General features: G+C 37.8%; 3 protein-coding genes across 3 annotated transcripts; 2 read left to right on the top strand and 1 right to left on the bottom strand.

Moving 5' to 3' along the window:
- The first annotated feature begins 1,293 nt into the window (after nt 1–1,293).
- Nucleotides 1,294–4,109, top strand: LOC148716732 (uncharacterized). The gene is made up of 2 exons (XM_088744534.1): nt 1,294–1,507; nt 1,649–4,109. The coding sequence occupies exon 2, from the start codon at nt 1,661–1,663 to the stop codon at nt 3,356–3,358; it is 1,698 nt and encodes a 565-aa protein (XP_088600660.1). The 5' UTR covers nt 1,294–1,507; nt 1,649–1,660; the 3' UTR covers nt 3,359–4,109.
- LOC148716731 (uncharacterized) lies at nt 2,853–6,423 on the bottom strand. The gene is made up of 3 exons (XM_088744535.1): nt 5,564–6,423; nt 5,181–5,368; nt 2,853–5,034 (listed from the first exon to the last, which is right to left on the bottom strand). The coding sequence occupies exons 1-3, from the start codon at nt 6,151–6,153 to the stop codon at nt 4,121–4,123; spliced, it is 1,692 nt and encodes a 563-aa protein (XP_088600661.1). The 5' UTR covers nt 6,154–6,423; the 3' UTR covers nt 2,853–4,120.
- Nucleotides 6,424–6,692: 269 nt separating this feature from the next.
- On the top strand, nt 6,693–17,773 carry LOC111334184 (uncharacterized). Its single transcript, XM_088744538.1, has 2 exons — nt 6,693–6,753; nt 16,840–17,773. The coding sequence occupies exon 2, from the start codon at nt 16,868–16,870 to the stop codon at nt 17,591–17,593; it is 726 nt and encodes a 241-aa protein (XP_088600664.1). The 5' UTR covers nt 6,693–6,753; nt 16,840–16,867; the 3' UTR covers nt 17,594–17,773.
- Nucleotides 17,774–21,813: the final 4,040 nt, after the last annotated feature.

The following is a 21,813-nucleotide window of genomic DNA, read 5'->3' as shown; positions in this document are numbered from 1 at the left end:
TTTTGGTAGAGGTCGGTGCGCCAAACAACGACTGAGCCGCCCTTATCCTCCGCTTTGATAACTATGTCTTTGCGTTTTCTAAGACTTTTTAGTGCCGACCACTCTTCAGAAGAGAGATTAGAAAACTTGGTAATACGTTTGAAATTGAGTTTGTTGATATCGTGGCGGCATTTTTTGATAAAAAAAGTCTAATGATGCGAATTGGCCCTCTGGGGGAGTCCATTTAGACTTTCGAGTCTGAAGTGTTTCGAAAGTGTCTTTGTTCGAGGTGTTAGAATCATCCTCTTTGTTGTGAAAAAAGGCTTTTAATTGAACGCGGCGAAGGAATTTTTCTACGTCTTGTTTAATTCAGAATTCGTCCGTTGTTTTAGAAATGGGAACGAAATTTAAGCCCTTACTGAGGACGGATTTTTCTGAATCGGAAAGTGAGAGGCTTTCTGGAATGGTAACTACATTTTTGAGGTTTTCTGGTGATGAGTGGTTTGGGGACCGATAAGTTGGTCAAGTTTTTGAGCTTTAATTTGGTTCAAATGATTGAAAAGTTTCGAATTAGTTTCCTGAATTTTGGCGCGCATAGATTGTAATAAAACTGCTGGACAGATTTTGGAAAGTTCAGAGCGGCAATGTAGGATTTGTTCGGTGAGGTGATTACGTTTTTGGCACATAGCTCTAATGGTGATTCTCATGATGTTACGTGAAAAAGAATTTTGGGCGCATTGAATTTGGTGATGGAATTGTTTGGTGAATGAAGATGCATGAAAATTGGAACGAAAACCCTTGGGAATAACTTTAGAATGAAGGCAACGACCGATGAAGTTTATGTGGCTACAAAACCTAGTTTTGGTGAAAGTGAGAATGGCTAAATTTACTTGAAAAAGTAAATTGTACACACAAGGGTTGCTAACTTAACTTTGTGGAAAGTTTGACGTTCGAAGTTTTCATGCTTTAGTGGTACTTCCATCTGTAGGTACTTTTTTGCCATTGATTCCCACAGGGATCAACGAACGCTTTTCATTCCACTAATTTATTCTTTTTTTTCTCGTTGCCATAAACGTCAGCTTTTGTAATTGTCTCGCGGCGGCCAATTTACCACTTCAACTTTGTTGATATATCCAAATTATTTCGTTACTCCCACCGACGCAGCCCCAAACAGTTTCTTTCGAAACTATCAGACTTTATTTTTATCATTTGGTCGGGCGAAAAAGTTTGAGGTCGTTCTTAAGTTTTCGAAATGTCCAGAAGTTTGAAAGGTGTGTTGATGGATGGCGGTTCTGTGTTAGACGAGGGAAGTCTAATATACGTGCATCAAGAGTTCCGGAAGGTAATTCGCGCGCAATGCATTCTGGGATAGTCTCACAAAAAAAGTGGGCACCAAGCGTGACAATATGGCGTGTGTCTCTGTATTCAATGCGTTCTTTGAAGCGTGTCTTTATCTATAATACAGTCTTTTTGTTCTTGTAAGTGATATCAACTGGAAAATAATCTTCGTGGGTATTATATTCAAAAGGTAAGTTACAAATTTTAACTTTGTTTTAGCTGTTTTTAAGCTTTTAATGGTAGTAGATTCAATCCTGCGCGCGAGTGACATTCGCGAATACAAGAACTGTCAAAAGTCAAAGATTCTCATCGTATTTTTATTACTTTGCAGCCGTTTAATGACATGGTCTTTGGGCACAGAAATTGTGCAGTATTTGGGTGCCATAACAGTGGGAAAAAGCTTGAGAAATGGGCTTCACAGCAATGCGAAGTTCACGATTGTTTACACGGCACTCCGCCATGTGACTGTCCGCTGCCGTTCAAGCTATTTCCGTTCCCTACTGAACGCAAAAACAATGAGGGTAGAAAGCGCTGGATCCATCTTCTAAAGAGAAAAGGCCCGAAAGGAGAAGTCTGGCAACCTAATAATTCGTCGAGAGTCTGCAATGAGCACTTTGTTGATGGGAAACCCACGAAAGAAAACCCTGATCCTGTACTCAAAATGGGCTACGAGACAAAGTCTACTCGTAACCGTAAACCGCCTACTGATAGATCATCATTACTAGAAGAAATGAAACGTTTAAGAACTCAAGATAATACTCAAGATAATACACAAGATAATATTCAAGATGATACTCAAGATAATGCACATGATAGTCAAGATGCTCCTGTGATTCAAGAACCAAGTAGTTCCTCGTTTATAACAGAAGAAGAACATTGTACTACTGCCGGTCGACCCGACCATATCACTCACGATCATGCATATTCGTTTGGCTGGTACAACCTAGAAGATCCTGACTTCTGTATGAAAGAAAAATGCTTGCAGGAAAGACTCAAGCAGTTCAATGAGATCAAAGATCTCAAAGAAAAACTCCAAGAACTTGAAAGTGAACTCAAAGCATGTAAGATAAAACTCAAGGCCAGACAGCGTAAGGGACTAGAACATTCTGATTTGAAAACAAATTCATCTGTTCGTCTACTAACCGGCCTACCATCAAAACGAGTATTCAATAAGTTGTTTGAAGTAGTGAAGGGAAACATTAAAAAAGTAAACTACTGGAGTGGCCCAAAAAAATCTACTAAAAAAGGAAGAAACTTCAAAAAAACACCAAATAAGTTTGGCCCTAAAAGAGCTTTGTCAGAAAAAGATGAGTTTCTTTTGACCTTAATGAAACTTCGACTTGGATCAACAAATGCTGACTTAGCACAGAGGTTTGGAATTTCAACTACAAATGTAACAAATGTTGTTACTACCTGGGTGAAAATCCTAGCAAGTGAACTTAAATGTTTGGTTTACAATCCCTCCATCGATGTTGTGAAAGCAACTTTGCCCGCAAAGTTTAAAAAGCCAGGCTACTCTAATGTACGCCACATCATTGATTGCACAGAAATATTTATTGAAACCCCAAGCGACCCAAACCTTAGAGCAGCTACGTGGTCAGACTACAAGCATCACAACACTGCTAAGCTGTTGGTATCAATAACACCACATGGTTTTTTCAATTTCTTATCCAAAGCATGGGGAGGGAGAACTTCAGATGTGCATCTGACAAGAGAATCATCATTTTATGATATCATTGAACCTGGCGATGAAGTGATGGCAGACCGTGGATTCACAATTGCTGAAGACCTCTTAATCAGAAGCTCAAGACTACACATCCCCCCTGGTAAACGTGGACAAGAGCAGTTCACTAAAGCTGAAGTTGCTAAAACAAAAGAAATTGCAAATCTTAGAATCTTTGTTGAGCAAGCAATAAGACGGTTGAAGACGTTTAGACTGATAAAGCATGAACTACCAATATCACTGCTTGGCAGTATAGACAACATTGTACTTATTTGTGCAGCCTTATGTAACTTGTATAGACCCTTGGGTAAAAAATGATTAACAAGAAATGTACAAATAGCTAAAAAGATTGACAGCATTTAACCCATGAAAGAATATAAACTTCATAAATTTAGAGGATACCAATATGTATTAGTCTAAGTTCTTTCTTAGGTTAAATGTTATTCAAAATCTCTGCTCTACTAAGTATTTACTAGCAACTAGTATAGAGTGCAATCACTTAATCTTTCATACAAATGGTACCAAATAATACTAAATAGTGTTGATAATGGTACATAACAAGAAACTTAAGTATTAGTATGATTTAGTACCATTTAATGCTTCAGCTATTAAGTATGTGCACTCTGAATAAGAACTGTTATATTATTTGCACCACAAGGACCTCACAAGAGAAAAATTATTCTGGTAGAGTGATTACAATCATTAGATATAATTTGTAAATATTTTTCTTCATTTCACAGCTCATGTGTCGCTGAACACAAATAAATAATATATTATTTATTATTACTATATATATAACTGCAAACAATATCAAACTGTAACATTTTCAATCATACTGAAGTGTGGTCAATGCATTACTTGTATAAAATTTCATGATTTGATTCATCCATTCCAGTTTCCACAACAGACAATTTTACTGTTCTATTCAGAGACTATTTGAGTTCAATTTAGAACTGTCAGACCAGTTTTTCCAGATATGAAATTGTAAAAATTCTAAATTGTATATAAAATGTACAAATGTATTTTTAGTGTTTACACCATGTAAATAAAGTTTTGTATCAAGTTATAATTAACGAGCATTCATTCACTTAAATACTTATTATAAAACCAAATTAGGTTTTGCTTTATCTTTTCCCAGTAATCATTATTGAACTTGATTAGCTCCAGATGATAACCCTTTTGGGTGTAGACCAGGAAGTGACACCATGTTCTCTTTATCACAGCCATTTGTCCCTGTATCTGTGCAAAATATGCATGCTTCTCTTTCAAGACAATTTTGCCATTAATCTTTACCAGGTAGGAAAGATTGTCTTCTGATGGTAAATCATTAACAATAGAATAAGGGCACTTCACTTCTAGCACCCCTAATCCACAACAGGAACATTCAACAAGCAGATCAGGGGATGCTCCAATGAATTGGTCAGATTCATCAATAAATAGTCCACACTCTCTGAATTTTGCATCTTTGTGCTCCCTCTGAAACAGTTTCACATACTTATCCTTAGCAACTTTCTCCATGTTTCTTCCATATTTTAGAGCAGGTAAATGTTCCGATGGTCCATTACTTTTACCCTGGATTGTGTCCACTAGTTCCTGTGCATCACCCCCCTTAGTTTTAAGGGTTTCAACTTTTGTGTACACTCTATAGAAATTAGAGGCAGTTAATCGGCCTTTTCTGTAATCGTGCCATGCCTCATTCTCAGACTGACCAATGGTGCCTTGTTCAATCAGATGTATATCATCAGCACTTAAGTCTTTCTTTGATGACTTAGGCATTACACATTCAGGTACTTCAGTATTAATTTCTATTGTAACGGAAGTTGAACACGGTTCCTCAAACTCAGCCGTTGCTAATTTGATGAATGCCGATTCTGGCAACAAGTCCTTCAAATTATTATAAAACGACTTCCTCTTTCCTTTTGGAGTCAGGGGCTTCAACTCTTCATGTGAATTGAATAACTTTCGGCGACTATCGATGGCAGGTCTGGTCGTCTCTAGAAAAACACAAAATAAAAGTAAATTAATTGCTAGGTTACAAGCTAATAAGAACTTTCTTATTTATGTCCCCAGATAACACTTATGTCTATCCAGTATACATACTGTAAATACTTTGTTTAGAATTTTAAACATAATAACATACCTTTATTTAGCTTTGAAGCCTTCCACTCCATATCACAAATTCTAGAGGGCTTGATTACAGTCTTGTTTCCTATTGGAACATTCCACACACACTCTTTGGACGTACATGCAGGATTTGTCATACCATTACGGTTTGCTGCTTCAATTCTGAACAGCAGTGCCATCACATGAATACAAGAACCACTCATACTGAAACAAGAAATAACAAATAGTTAGGGTATATGATAGACATAATATTTTAAACATTCTAAAGTATAATATATATTGAGCTTAGACCAACAACATTAGTCATAAAATCGAGGTATATGATAAACATGATATTTTAGGCTTAAATTTTGCATCAGTTACAAGTTAAAGTCTTATAAAACAGAAAGTCTAACATACCCAGCAGTACAGGTACAGTAGGCACTGATAATCTCTCCATTTTTTCTTGAACAAATCCATGATGTATGTGGTGTATCACCAACCTTCATCGAATGCGTACATTTTGCTTTCAAGAAGCAAAAATCCATATTTTCTAGTTCATGGTAGAAAACTTCTTTCAGAAAGCCCGAGTCAAATAAGCGGTATGCTTTCCCCTCTTTGTACTCATTCATGACCCGTTCGTGCAGTTTAATATCCTTTCCAGGATGATCAGCCATCAGATATTTCGTAATGTCACTTAGAAATATAGGAGGCCATGATGTTAGCCCATCTTTTTCATCAATCCATCCGTCCTTTAGCCCAAGAGGATCGGGAAGCTTGCTGCCCTCAGGAGTAAACAATAGCTTCGCTCTCTCAGACTCCGTGATGCACATTAGTTCTTTAGCCGATGCTTGTACTTGGATTCCCATCTCTGATGCTGCAAACACACGGGCTACAAGTTCAGCTTTAGCTCCAGAAGTTTTAAGATTTCGTTTACGGCAAAATAACTTGAGAGCGTCCACCTTCCATGTGTTGACTTCCTCGAGGGAAAGCTCACTTGTCTCGCTCATTTCCACGCCAAAAACGACGAGAAAACTATATGAAAACTATATACAAACTAGTGAAAACTATATACAAACTATTATTAAAACTATATACAAACTATGATCTAATTTAAACTGGAAAAAATTGTAAAATCGCGAGGTAAAAGTGTATAAATGTTGACGATGCTTTAGTTATCAAGATGGCCGCTGTCACGCTTGGTGCCCACTTTTTATATGAGACGATCCCAGAATGCATTGCGCGCGTTTCGATATCGGAGACTCTTGATGCAGGTATGCCACAAAGCTCTTCGTTCCGTCCCATTCCTCTCGCGGCTTTCCCGCTCAGTTGTGGCCAAAACACAAAACTGCTAGCCTTCAAGGCTAAAATAAAGTTCAAATTTCAACCAGTACCAGCATTTTTGCAATATTATGGTACTTCAGATTAAAGGCAATCCTAAAACTAAAATATTCCTCCCATGGTCTTTGGGGGAAAATATGTGAGTGCAGTCCAAAGTAAATATTTTGTGACACGTACCGTGAGAAACTGGATTCTAACCGCCTCGTAACAACCATAATCAAACACTTTTAATGCTGACTTGTTGCCTGAAAAGTTTACATCTCATTCAGGTAAGGTTCGGTTTTACACTCTCATCAGTTACGTGAGAGAGAATTGTAGCAAAAATTATTAATAACGAGTTCTGTTTACTCAACATGTAGGACTCACCTAACCTTCGACTTATTCGATATATATGTAATTGTTTAGTTCAAGTGTTGTGGAGTATCTTGATCGTCATCCCAAAAGCTTCTGTAAAAGAGTACTTATTATGCTTAAGGATTAGTTTTTAGTGCTTTGTTGTCTCGTGTTTGTTTGTTTGTTGTCTCTAAGGTTTTAACACTTTCAAGTCGACTGTTGAAAACATCATAATCCAGAAAAAACCTATTTACTGTCATGGGTAACTGAACTCTTGTTAGATATTTATTTATGCACATCTCCCTCCTAATAGAATTGTACCAGAATGCTACAAAAGGGGCACTTAGCGTCTACAGCTCTGATTATTACATAGTTCCTCAATTCGCCTTACTTTATTGGAATATTTCAGAAGATAACCTAAAATGATCATAGGTTTGAAAGATGGCAAATTACAAACGATTTTAGGTACAATATGAGAAGTTTGCTATCAATTTTCATTAGATTTCCTTAAATATCGAAATTCTTTACAACTGATTCAATTTGGTTGGGACAGCTTCAGTATGATTTTTCTGCAGCCTTGAAATGATGTACATGTTGTAATCAGGGTTTGTACTGGTCCAGGAAAACCTGGAAAGTCCTTGAATTTTATTTGACATTTTCTGGGACTGGAACTCCTGGAAAAAGAACTTCTACAGCATCTGGATAGTCCTGGCAGTTTGCTAAAATCAAGCAATAAAGTTTTCAGAATTTATGTACTAAGAAACGTGTATAGACCGCAAGGAGGAGAATTGATTTTGAAATCTTGGGAATGGAAGGGTTAAAGGTGAAATTTGGAGCTCTGGAAAAATCAATCTGAGCTTAGAAAAGTCCTTGAAAAGTTCTTGAAATTTGTCTCTGAAAAAGGACCATATGAACCCTGTCTAAAATTGTAATATTTTCAAAGCCTCACTTAGATAGATAGATAGATAAGACTTTATTTATTGAGGATAGCACGTGATAGTGCACAAACACTAATAAACTTGTGGTCCTCTTAATTACAATAAATATATAAATGCAAATACAATAGAATCATTAATATATTGAAAAAAAAAAAAAAAAAAAAAAAAAAAAGAGATTTAGAAAAATAGAAATTTAGCTAATTACAAATAATATTTAATTGATAAAATATATACTACAAGATAATATAAACAAGTAAGAATATATAAAACTACTATCAATAAAATTTACCGATTAAAATGAGCTAAGCATGATTTGTCATCATAATAATATTTAAATACGTTGTCTTTAAAGGCCTTAAGTGTATTAGACTTTTTTAATTCAGGCTTTAACTGATTCCATAATTTTATGGCAGAAACTAGAAAAGTTTTCCCTCCTTCTCTAGCCCTTTTAAACTTAGGTAATAAAAAGTTGTATTTACAAAATCTAGTGTTGCGTGAATGTACTGAACTTAATAATCTTAAGCTATCATTAAGATAATTAGGTACACAATAATTAATCCTTTTAAATAGTATTGAACATTTAGCTATCTTAGTAGAGTTATAAAATGGTATCCACTTTAAACGATTGAATAGCATAACTGATGAACTACGTGGTTCAGCATCTAATAAAACCCTAGCAGCTCTCTTTTGTAGCCTAAGTATTCTTAAAAGAGATTCATTAGAGCAAAGTGACTGCCATGCAACATTGGCATAATCAAATAATGGCTTAATCAAACTATTATAAAATAAAAGTCTTTGGTTAAATGGTAAACAAAGTTTGATCTTATTCAAAATTCCAATTCTTTGTGAAATTTTTTTGCACAGTCTGTCAACATAAGTGTTCATTGATAAATCGTGGTCAATGTTTATACCAAGAAGTTTAGCTGAGGGTACTTGTTCCAATGATACACCATTCATAGTTTTAAGAGATAAATTATAACCATCTGGAAGTTTCTTCCCAAGGCGTTTGCCTGTGACCAGTAGTGTTTTAGTCTTTATTTCGTTGAGAGGAAGTTTATTGGTGTGCGTCCAGCATTCAATTTCCTTCAAAGAAGCAGCTAGTGAATCTTGTAGAGAATCAACCGCTGAGATATCTGCCGATAATGTCAGTGTGGTGTCATCAGCATAGAGATCCAGGTCAGCACCATTAACATGTAGAGGCAAATCATTGATATAAATGACAAAAAGTAAAGGGCCAAGGATACTACCCTGTGGAACACCATGCCTCACAAGAGCAGAGTTAGATGTCACATTATCAAGAGCAATAAATTGATGTCTATCAGTCAAGTATGAACTAAACCATTTACGTGCAACTGGAGTTAAACCATAGGCATTCAGCTTTTGCAAAAGAATTTCACGGTCAACCATATCAAAAGCTTTCCTGTAATCAACTAAAAGAAGACCGCTGACTTGATCATTGTCTAGATTAAATAACAAATTGTCTATGACTCGTATAAGAGCAGTGTCTGTTCCGTGGTGTTTCCGAAAACCTGACTGTAAAGGGTACAATAGATTGTTTTCACATAAGTAATTATAGAGATGATCGTGTATATGACGTTCCAGAATCTTTGACAAAACTGGTAATATCGAAATGGGTCGATAATTGTCCGGATCCTCACGGTCCCCAGATTTAAACAACGGAATGACTTTCGCTATCTTCCAAAAATCAGGGAATACACCAGAATTAATTGAAATATTCAAGATTTGAGTAATTGAATAAGCAATAGCTGGTCCTGCTATTTTCAGATATCTTGCACTTATCTTGTCAATACCCATAGCTTTGTTAGTTTTGAGTCCTAACAGAGCACCCAGCACAAAATCTTTAGTAACAGGAGGAATATTGAAAAGAACATCCGGATCTTTTCTTGAACAAACAAAGTTTTCAACCTTTGAATTGCAATAAGGTACATTAGGTAGTAGATTCCTCAGTGAATCAGCAATTGAAGTGAAGTGATCATTAAACTTTCCAGCCAAAACAACATTTGGCGTCTCAACTGATTTTGATACATCGCCCATTAGCGATTTTATGGTTTTCCAGATCTTTTTAGAGTTTCCCTTGTTGTTGTTGAAACAGGTGTTATAGTATTTATATTTCGCACTGCGAATCATGTTTACAACTTTATTCCTCGCAATTTTGAAGTAGTTCCAATCCGTGACACAACGACTTTGCCTTGCTTTACGTAGTAAAGAATCCCTTCTGCGAAGCGCTTGTAAAATATTCACAGTCATCCATGGAGCTTGATTTTGTTTGGCTACTTTTTTTGCTCGCCACGGACAGTGGGCATCCAAGATGTTATTGAACAGACCCATCCATGCATTTAAGATATCAGTTAAATCGTCAAAAACAAATGCAGTATTCCAAGGAACTTCTTGGAGGTCGGAAACGAAGGCGGATTTGTCAAAATGCTTCGTATTACGATATTGAATCGTTAGAGATTTATTTTGACGCTTGGCGTTATCCTCATATAAACGAACTCCAAATACAGGCAAATGATCTGACAGCCCATTGTTTTTGACGACAATAGACTTAATTCTTTCAGGAAAATTTGACAATACAAAGTCAAGACAGGTTCCGCTTGATGGTCGAGTAACTTCAGTAATGAGCTGTTTGAAATTCATGTTAGAAAAGGCACGTCCCAAGGGATGTTTCTTGTACGCCGGAGAAATAAAATTAATGTTGATATCGCCAGTAATGATGGTTTCTAAATTTAATAGATAAACTGATTCCAACATATTCTCGATGGCCTCATCCTCTGATAAGTTAGTTGAAGGAGGTCTGTAAAAGCTGGCGAATAAAATGGGACGGTTAGATTTGAATGGAAAGACTTCCAACCACAATGCTTCTATATTATTATGCTCAATGTCGACTCTCCTTCGATGTTTCAGATCGTCATTCACATAAATTAGAACCCCACCACCATATTTCAGGCCCATCCGATCCTTTCGGTGCACTGTAAAACCAGGGACTGAGTATAGACAATCTGAGAGGAGCGGTTTCAAAAACGTCTCATTGATTGATAAAATATCCAAACGTGGTCGACCATCTTCATTAAGAAGGAACAATTTTATTTGTTCTAGTTTTGTAGTCGTAAGCCTGTTGACATTCCAAGAACCAAAACGTATGCCTTTATGACCAAGATGTAGGTTAAAGTAGTCAAAGTCATCAGATGATGTTGATTTAGGCCCAGGATGGGTCTCAATATCCCCACAGCAAACCAACAAAAATGAGATTATAACAGGATTAAAGGAAGCATGACAGTTAGACGAGTACGTAATTCTCCTGCGTAGAAATCTAATCCTCTTGATTCTTATAAATGACCAGGAATTAGTACGATGTTTGTAAGTATATGCTGGATTTATACGATGTTTGTAGGTATATGCAGGATCGCGATCGTAATGAAGAATTTCATGGTCGTAAAATGGTGGTTTCTTTCCAGATAACGGGAGTATATCGTCACAGAATACACCGATTTCAAAATAGCGTTCTTTTCCCAAGTTAGAAGCAAAAGGTGCTGATTGTTTTAGAGCCAAGGCCAGCATATGGTCTCCAAGGATAGCCTGTGATAGAATGAAAATTTCCAAGGAGTCAGTGGAACAATAATCTCCAAGTGGAAAGGTGTTATAAGAAGCAAAACGTGCTGATTGATTTTGAGCCAGAGCCAACATAGGGTCTCCAGGGACAGTCGGTGATGAAAAGCAAATTTCCAAGGAGTCGGTGAAGCAATAATCTCCAAGTGGAAAGGTCAGGTTTTCATGACAAAAAATGAGTGGTCCCAGCATCCAAGATGGCAAAATTTTTCCTCTTGTGTTCACACAATCCTCGAGTTGGTCCGCTTGAAGAATTAGACCATTAAACAGCATGAAAATGGCCAAGACTGCGGATCCGAAAAGCGCGTGACCGCCCATAATTAATCATGAGACGGCATTGATTTTAGGCATTGATTTTAGGCACTTGATTTTAGGCCTTGTCTTTGATGCATGTGATGCTCTGTGTCAGAGCAGGCAAGGTTCCTTGTAACCCTATAGATCATTATGCATGCAGTTCTTTGATTAAAGAAACAATCGACAAAAACAATAGATTGATCTTAGGACTATGGTTTTATTTCAGTATTGTCGGAGGTTCTAAGTAAATCTATTGATTTTAGGTCTACAACTCTGTTTAAGAATAGTATGGATTATACAGAAATGTTTGAGTGCTTTAATTTCTGATGGATTCTTTAATGCACCTGGATCTGAGATATTTCCTTAGAGCCTGTTGAAATATAATGAACATGATAGGGGACAGTGTTCATTACACATTGCCTTTTACCATGATATGTTCATTTCAAAATCTCAAACAAGGTTTTTTTTTATGGTTTTGATAATTGTTTCACAGAAAATATCACTTAAATGATGAAAATGATTATAGTTTGTGTATGAGCCATGTACAGTGTTTCAGTTTCTACAAGTCTTGTGAATGGAAACTCTCTTAAGTATGTACTGCAGACCTACTTTGGAGTAGGAGTCTCTTTACACATAAGAAGAGGGAAGTATGAAAGAAAACCATTGATGGCTCTGACATCAAGTCATAGAATATTCTGTTTTTTCTTTTTGGTATTGGACCAAAATATCTTGTTTTGTTTTGTTGACAGTATGTGATGTTGATTTGTGTATTTTGAGATTCCTTGACCATTTTATAAGCCGGTATTTGGTAACTTTTTATTATCAACTACTGTAAATGTAGCAATCCTTAATTTGCCTTTCACTTTTGCACACTTTTTAGAAATAGTTTTTAATTTTCTAGAGTTTCCAATGGGATTGTCTGATAATTTTCTTGTAATAAGAGAAGCGAATTGAGGCCTGGGTTTTTTCGATAGAGCGTGAGCATGATCAATTGTTTGTTAGAGGCAGACCTAAACAAATCACAATTAGAGTAATGTGATGTTGTGTCAACAATACCACCTCCAGAGACCTTTTAGTAATTACCAATGGCCAAAACATATAAATATTGAGTGATCGGGTGGGCTAGAAGAAAAGACACATGGGAATTTTTTGATAGCAAATCAATCAATTTTTTGATAGCAAATCAATTTTACAGTACCTTACAAGTACATCGTAATGAGAAAGTTCAATTGAGGTGTCGCTTCAAATAGTTTAAAAAAAAAAAAACTCAACACTTGTCCACTTGGGGTGAAAAACAATCACTGCACTATGCAGTACCATCTTCAGAGCCTATTTTTAACCTTACTCTGTTGAAACAATCTTGTTTCTTCAACTGTAAACTGATCATTGTGTAAACTCAATAGAATCCAGGGCCCCAACTGAAAAGTGATTACCTTAAAAAAATAGGCATTTAAGACTGCATATAGTATAGCTACTGCTGCCGCATCCCACATATTTATGAGTCAGGCTTGTTCTGCGAGGGAAGGATTGACACCATCCTCGGAGACCCAGGGGCTGAGTGGATTTCAAGTTAGGGCATGAAGAGCCCCTGGGGACATTGTCTTACAAGACTAGTTCCAAACGGTCGCAGTGGCTCTGCCGTCTGATTGGTGCCAGAAAATCTTTGTGTTTTTCTGCCCAATCAGAGTGAAGTGTGCTTTAGAGTCCTTTCGTGTGTTTTAACACGGACACATACTAGTAGCCCAGTAGCTCGCCATGTTTGTTTGGACCGTGCGACAGAGATTTGCTTGAGGTGAAAAGTTTCAGTCTCGGCACACAAAGTAAGAGAAATCGATCAGATTGTCCGCGAAAATCTTATCGGAAGTTATACTGAATACTTTCGCAGGTATCACTAGAAGTTATTTCGTCGCACGGGCCACGCAGGTATGTCGAGCAACTGGCGCTTTCGCCTACGTAGCTTTCTGCTTTCTCTGCGCGCCAAAATCTAATCTTAGTAGTAAAGTCATTCACAATACGGCCAAGGTTGCAGAGAACGTTAAGTTCGTGGACGACCTCCAGCAAGTGCTAAGAGAAAGCTTAGCTGTGTTTCCGTTTGCTAATTAAAATCTGAACAAAAACTTATTAACGAGAACATCATGGGAAGGAGAGATGTTTTCGGGCAGTTACCGAAGGGGTTTGGAAAGAGTTTAATCTTTCAATTGCTGTCTAGAGTGTTGAAATTCTTGAGCTAGGAAGGCCACGGATTCTCTTCCAGTCCCTTGGTCATTGTCATTTCACCTCAGTCTGTCGATTGCTGAAGACCAAGTTAAATACCTTTGATCATTGGGAATCGATCCGATGCTGTTTTCAGTGGGAAAAACAAAACCAAAGACCAAGAAATATTGGATGGAAAGGGCGGGTTTGCTTTATTGCAAATGTCAGCTTAGTAGTACAGGGTCATCTACCCACATCTAATAAGCAAATATTTCCACGCTTAGCTTTTCTTTTTTTTCGAGCGAAGATGAGATTAGAGTTTGGCATGCACAGAACGTTTCGCAAGTACCAGTTGCTCGACATACCTGCGTGGCCCGTGCGAGGAAATAACTTCACGGGATTGGCAAAGTTTCAGTCACAGCAAATTATGCAAAAAATCTAGAAAGATTTAAGCTTAAATCTCGTTTATCGTTTAAAGCGACATATCAATGACTGCAACCATCGTGTGGTATACAAACCTCGCAAACTTTAAAACACGTTCTCTAGTGATACCTGCGAAAGTATTCAGTATAATTTCCGGTAAGATTTTCGCGGACAATCTGATCGATTTCTCTTACGTTGTGTACCGAGACTGAAACTTTTCACAAGAAAATCTCTCTCGCACGGTCCAAACAAACATGGTGAGCAACTGGGCTACAAGTATATGTCCGTGTTCAAACACACGAAAGGACTCTAAAGCACACTTCACTCTGATTGGGCAGAAAAACACAAAGATTTTCTGGCACCAATCAGATGGCAGAACGACTGCGACCGTTTGGAACTAGTCTTGTAAGAAAATGTCCCCAGGGGCTCTTCATGCCCTAACTTGAAATCCACTCAGCCCCTGGGTCTCCGAGGATGGATTGACACTCAACCACCAATAATCAATTGATTAATCTAGGCATTTTTGATTTTAACTTTGATTTTTCCGGTTAATTATAAATTATTAAGATCCTATTTCACTGCAATTCAATTTTTGTGAGACTTGTTTCATACAGCACGGCATTCTGTATTGTGGGTTAATCCGCCATTCTGCCGGTCCACTCTTCCACAGAATCAGGGTAAAGTCAAGGTATCGTATTTCGGACCTTGTTCGCTTAGCAAATTTGCCGGCACTTTTGAGCATTTGTCGCCGATTGAAATGGTGAAGTGTTCTCTTTTCGAATGAATAAATTTTTCGTCAAAGTTTCCACGATGTGCAGATCAAATCCATTTAGTCATTTCTTCCGAGGAAAAGTCTTTTTGCAATTTTGTGCCGGAGACGCCACTGTGAACTTATTTTGCGGTGTTACGGCAAGAACTGATAAAATTTACATCTTCGGATCTACTGGGCATAATTCGCTGATTCGAAAGGTAGAATACTCTCCAGAGAAGAAAGTTTTCCCATAAGTTTCCGCGAGGTACACTTTTTAAGACATTTCTGCAAGGTAAAGCTTTGTTTTTTCAAACGCCATCCTGAAATAATTGTGATGCTTAAATGCTGATTATTTGCTAAAGTAGTTTCTATTTCATCGGGAAACCGCATGATCTCTTGTTAATTCCGAGTACCATTCGAAGAGATCCGAAGAGATCGTCAGCAAGCGTTGAACGAGCGAAGATGTCCCGAAACACCGAAGAGAAAGAGGACGAAGAGATTCTGGTTTTTTATAGCAGAAACGGTCTACTACATTATTTTGATTAGGATTTTGGTCTATTACTCACATGAGAAACGTCTTTTCCTTGAAGTGAGCTGAAATATTAGTATTGAATACTTCCATGTTCAAAATGTCTTAAATCACTTGACAGTTAGTAACCATACTTCTAAATGCAAATGTAATAGCTAGACTACAATGCTTCACGTAATATAAAATGAAGTTCATCTCAACGAAATAAGTTCGACTTGATCACCGCTCATCATAGGTGTTTCAAATTCTGGGAGTTATGGAAGGGCAAAAGAGAAAGACAGGAGAAAGGCGTTTGTTCATTTTTGTAATATCAGGTTTATTTATTTATTTTTATTTTATTTTTTTTTTTTATCTGGTTGTCGTCAATTGACAACTTTTGTCGAAATTTTAGTCGCAAATTATATTTTCACTCGCCATGGCCCTGGCGTATTTTAAACCCCGTGGGTAGATTTTTGATAAGCCATTACTATTTTGCACCATATGCGTATGGCATAAGTGATCGCTGAATACAGATTCGACTGTATTTCAAATGAATTTCCTATCAACATTGTTTGTTTTGAGGTCAGTATTCTGTAAATTGTGTGTTCCTCACAGGTCTACTTTTAACTAGTATCGCTTGGTTACAAGTCTAGACCCGATTTTTCAAAGAGTGGATGACGCTATCAAGCCGATAAGTGTTACCAAAACGTACTATCTAGCGGATAGAGATTTATCCACTGGAGAGCGTCATCCACCCTTCGGACAACCCGGGCCTTATGTTTTACACGTTGACAGTGGTAACAAGAATATCTTGGTCTTTCTTCAATCACACAGCTGTATCTTATGGCTCAGGAAGATTACAACTTTAGCCTTACAATAAAAACACCCAAAATTGGGTCTTTTCAGTCAGACTGAAGATGTTAGGTACGGTGTTTGCTGGAATGGGTCAAGCCTCTAGCTTGATATATCGTTTGATTGGTCTTTTACAAGACCTCAAAGGAATAGTAGAGAACTGAAGCTCTGATTACTTACTTATACCGGCGAAAACAAATTAATGCGCTTCTCTCTTTTATGGCTTGAATACTGGGCAGCTGTGAAAGCATGTGGTTAAATGAATCAAGTTAGGGTTCCGATACACAACTTCTGTCGGCATCTGCATCCTCAGAATATCTCATCAATCCATTAGTGGTAGTTTGCATAGTCTAAGGGCAAACGTACTCTATAAGAATAAGACAACTTTCAGTCGAATTTGAATACTTATATACTTCCCTATTGTATTCTGTTACAGAAAAGGTCAGTTAAAAGAGTTAAGTGCGATGTCTCATAAAGCTAGCAAAGATGGGTATGGTAATGAGATATTTAATTGCTTCCATTGTGACAAGTGTTTTGAAAGAGCAGATAAACTTCGCGAACATATGAAGGTTCATTCGGATGAAAGGCCCATTAAAAGCAAGGTATGTAACAAACCCTCAAGCCAAGCAGGAAGCCTTCGCCGTCAGAACCAAGAACATCCTAGTGAAAAGCCTTTTAAGTGTGAGGTTTGCAGCAAATGTTTTACCGAAGCAGGAAGCCTTCGAAGGCATCACAGGATACACACTGGAGAAAAGCCTTTTAAGTGCAAGGTTTGTGGAAAGTGCTTTAACGAATCGGGAAAACTTCGACAACATGACAGGGTACATACCGGAGAAAAACCTTTCCACTGCAAGGATTGCGGAAAGTGCTTTAGCCGAGAAGATAACCTCCGTCTACATCACAGGGTACATAGTGGAGTAAAACCTTATCATTGCGAGGTTTGCGACAAGTGCTTTAGCCATGCAGGAAGCCTTCGCCGTCATAACAGGGTACATACTGGAGAAAAGCCTTTTCAGTGCAAGGTTTGCGACAAGTGCTTTAGCCAAGCAGAAAGCGTTCACCGTCATAACAAAGTACACTTGAGCGGAGAGTTCAGCTGCTGGATTTGTCAGGTGTTATTCCGCACTGAGGGCGCCCTACATAAGCATTACAATGATCATATGAAACAAGCTCTTCGTACCATGAGCTAAGTTACAAAGAGTATTACGTTTTAGAGACAGAGTTTGGTGCTGTTCTCCTCTTAAGTACAGCAGGCTCTGAACTGTTCTGTTTAACTCTTTTATCATGACCAGTTTTTATCATGACGTGTTTTTGTTAAGGATAAGTTGAGAAAACGGACACCACCCCTCCCCCCCCCCCATGTAAACGTATTTGACACGAGTTGCCATGGCAAAAAGAAAAAAATAAACGCACGAGGTTCGTTTTGGTCCGCCATGTTGCTTGTATGTTTGCTTTCAATGTAAATGATTTCGACCTCTCCTTCCGCGGCCGGTAACATTTTTCTCGGTGCCATGTTCCCACCAATCACGTAGCTCCATTTTCTGCCTTTAAAAGCACACACAACCCACAATTCCTCTATTCGCTCCGACGAAGGGCTAACGCTCAAAACGTCAGCTTTTACAACTGTAACGGTGGCCACTTTACCATTTCAACTTTGTTGATATATTCAAATTATATAGTCATGGAACAGTTTACCATTAAGTGTAGAAAAACCAAAACCAAATTTAAGTTGAGAAAACGGACACCACCCCTCCCCCCCCCCCCCCATGTAAACGTATTTGACACGAGTTGCCATGGCAAAAAGAAAAAAATAAACGCACGAGGTTCGTTTTGGTCCGCCATGTTGCTTGTATGTTTGCTTTCAATGTAAATGATTTCGACCTCTCCTTCCGCGGCCGGTAACATTTTTCTCGGTGCCATGTTCCCACCAATCACGTAGCTCCATTTTCTGCCTTTAAAAGCACACACAACCCACAATTCCTCTATTCGCTCCGACGAAGGGCTAACGCTCAAAACGTCAGCTTTTACAACTGTAACGGTGGCCACTTTACCATTTCAACTTTGTTGATATATTCAAATTATATAGTCATGGAACAGTTTACCATTAAGTGTAGAAAAACCAAAACCAAATTTATCACAGTGACCCGTCAATATAAAGACCGATATCATTACCAACCAATGAGGACTCGAAATGAAGGCATGCATTTTGAAACGCGGGAAACGCGAATGAGAACGTTGCGATTGTTTTTACCTCTACATCTGATTGGTTGAGAAGGTAGCCCAAGTTTTGTAGACTAATAACAAAGCGAAGAAAGTAAAACCACAGCAATCCCAGAATTCTTCAGACACTCCGTTGAAAATTTCTTTGACTGCACAGTGGAAAATTAACATTTTCATCTTTCATACTTTTATACTGTAAAATTCCGGTTATCAGCCTTGGGCCAATACAACTTTGTAAGGGGTTTTGGGTGGGCTTATGCACAGAGGGGCTTATATCCCGGGGGCTTATAAGGGGAGTAATTTTGAAATGAGCCACAACAATGTGGATGAAAATGCGTTTTTAATTTAATAGAACTTGACCTAATTAAGGCAATCGTTTAGTTCTTAATTAGGATATCTGAGACCTTTGACGGCTAACATTGGCATGCTTATTTAACGGTTGACGATAAAAAAAATGTCGAACGTAGACTTTCGTATTCCATTTATTGTATTGAATACTGCGTGTCGTAAATTTTTTTAAGGAATTGATCGATAAGAACAGTTCCAATCCGAGGGATTTGTTCACGGCAACAAAGAAACTACTGAAGCATGATCATGTTGTTCCTTTTCCACTATCAAATAATTTATTAACTCTTGCCAATGAGATGGGCACGTTCTTTATTGATAAGATCAGAACGATTCTCACAAAGCTTGATAAATTAACATCTTCAGCTTTATTAGAAGTTTGTAGCGATGATACTAAATCATAGTCTGGTGCCATTGTCAGAAGGAGATGTGTGTAAACTCATTGAAGGTTTTCCCAAGAAAAGTTGTATTTTGGATCCCATGCCAACGTCTTTGGTGATTAACTGAATTGACGTGCTTCTTCCAGTTATTACCAAAGTCATTAATCTATCCCTGGAGTCTGGTTCGTTCGCATTAAACTGGAAATGTGCACTGGTTAATCCGTTATTAAAGAAGACCGGTCTTGATCTTGTATTTAAGAACTATAGGCCAGTCAGTAATCTTCAGTGTGTGTCAAAACTTACTGAAAGAGCTGTCTTCAATAGTTGCATGAACATATGATGGCAAATAGCATTTATCCCTTATTCCAGTCTGCATATAGAAAATACCACAGTACTGAGACTGCATTACTGAGAGTAATGAATGATATTCTTTTAAAGATGAACTCCCAACATGTAACGTCATTGGTTCTATTGGATCTTAGCGCAGCATTCATTTTATGTTGCAGATGGCATTAAGATAGTAAAGAAAGAAAAGAAAAAGCAAAAAAATAAAGTAAAATAAATGGTTTCATTGAGGTGTCCGCTGACCAGTAAAATACTGTATCGTGCCCTAAAAAACGTATTTCCGCGGTGTCCACAGGAAACCGCTAGCTAAGCAGTCGCTTTAAAGTTATCTCGCCCGATGTCATGTCGACTAGAACCTAAGTCAAGTCGCCCGAAATAAAAAGTTAAGTCAACCGTTTTCTTTTATCATATGTCAAAACACCAAAACGGCATATCTTTTAAAATCACTGAAGGCGACAATTGTCTTATTTAATTTCGAAATAACCGATTACCCAGTCCACTTCTGCAATCCCTTCTCAACCATAAACTTTACACCGGACATGTGCTGATAAAACTTATCAACTGAGACTAGTCATGGAACAGTTTACCATTAAGGGTAGAGAAACCAAACAAAATTTATCATTTCGGCCCGTCAGTATCATCAACCAATGGGGACTCAAAGTGAAAGCAAGCAGCTTGAAACGCGGGAAACGACAATGAGAACGCATTTTAGCTCTGCATCCGATTGGCTGAGAGGGTGGCCTGAGTTTTCTAGCCCAATCACAAAACGCAGAAAGTAAAACCATGGCAATCCCAGAATACTTCAGACATTTAATTACAAATTTCTCTGAGTGCACAGTGGAAAATTAAAATTTTCAGCTTAGAATGTCTCTCCATAACAGGTCATGAAAAGTAACTAATACTAAGATTTGATAGAGATATTCGTAGTTCGCTTTATCCAACTTGAGTTAAGGGATATTTTCAAACTTTTTCGCTAAGCTTTTCAGCAAATCAGGTTAATCAAATTTGAGGTGTCACTTACTTGAGCAGGAACTTCTGGATTGTCACGATTGGACTCTTACATTTCAAGTCATTTCTGTTTCCCTACGGATCGTAATCTACAAGACCGATCGAAGGAAGATACAATCACCCTCAGAAATATTTCACTCCCGAATCAAAGGTTTCACTTGAATCAGATAGATGGCTCAAAAGTAGTGACCTATGTAAAGACGATCTTGTTACCAACCAGGCAGTAAACAACATCATTTCCGAAAAAAAAAATATTTCTTAGAAAGTTATTGAAAATGATTCTATTTTTTGTGTCCCTTCCTTCTTGTCTTTGTCAATTAAATGTGCCTCACAAAAGTACCATCCTTCAATTCCTAAGAAAGAGACCGAAAATTTAACCAGACATGTACTGGCGCAGTGTAAATTATACAAATCAGGTTTCCAGGCCCCAATTTCAAAAATAGCTTCCCGATCAGAAAAGCACGTTAACTGCAAAACACGAATATTTTTCTTGGTAGACCTTACCAAGAAAAAGCTTTCAAACTTTACTTCCTTAAGGCCTAAGGAAGAGCCATCTCAGTCTTGTCAAACATTGGCAATAAATTACAAAAACAGATAACATGTTTGCCAGCAGAAACGAATCATTTTTATCATACCTTCTATGAAGAGGCAAAGTTTGTTCTGGATGAACACGCCTTTCTCTTTTGCCTCGGAAACCAAAATTTACGCAAAGTAAACAAAATAAAACAGAAATTAAACTTTTGGTGAAAGAATCTTCCTTATGAAAATCACTTTATCGAGGTAAACCCGTCTAAAGTGTGATTAAAGCCTCCACAGCCAACAAAAGACGAGTAGACGAAAGTATGAATAATCAATGCACAGTAAAGGTAAAGGTAAAGGTCTGAGCAATCTAAACATCAGATGTGTTTAGTTAACAATTACAATGATAAGGTGAGATCGGACGTCAGCATTATTAGGCGCGTCTGGCAGCCACTTCAGTCCATGTCACGATCTCACCTTCCCGCCCATCCCACCCTATGGGAGGACATCCACCACACAGTAATCTCGTGCGTGGGAAATTAACGTCTCCTACCCCTAACCCTGCAGGAGACGGGGCCTACGGTTTATTCGTC

Source organism: Stylophora pistillata, chromosome 14 (genome assembly GCF_964205215.1).
Source record: "Stylophora pistillata chromosome 14, jaStyPist1.2, whole genome shotgun sequence".
Lineage (NCBI taxonomy): Eukaryota > Metazoa > Cnidaria > Anthozoa > Scleractinia > Pocilloporidae > Stylophora > Stylophora pistillata.
The sequence above is the reverse complement of the archived record's forward strand: the minus strand, read 5'-3'. Positions and strand labels throughout refer to the sequence as shown.

Bases quoted from the DNA above. Each gene is read 5' to 3' on its own strand.
- LOC148716732 (XM_088744534.1), top strand. From the start codon at position 1,661: ATGGTCTTTGGGCACAGAAATTGTGCAGTATTTGGGTGCCATAACAGT.
- LOC148716731 (XM_088744535.1), bottom strand. From the start codon at position 6,153: ATGAGCGAGACAAGTGAGCTTTCCCTCGAGGAAGTCAACACATGGAAG. The intron at 5,369-5,563 runs GTATGTTAGACT...TTCTTGTTTCAG, and splicing joins TACTGTACCTGTACTGCTGG to TATGAGTGGTTCTTGTATTC. The intron at 5,035-5,180 runs GTATGTTATTAT...GTGTTTTTCTAG, and splicing joins GGCTTCAAAGCTAAATAAAG to AGACGACCAGACCTGCCATC.
- LOC111334184 (XM_088744538.1), top strand. From the start codon at position 16,868: ATGTCTCATAAAGCTAGCAAAGATGGGTATGGTAATGAGATATTTAAT.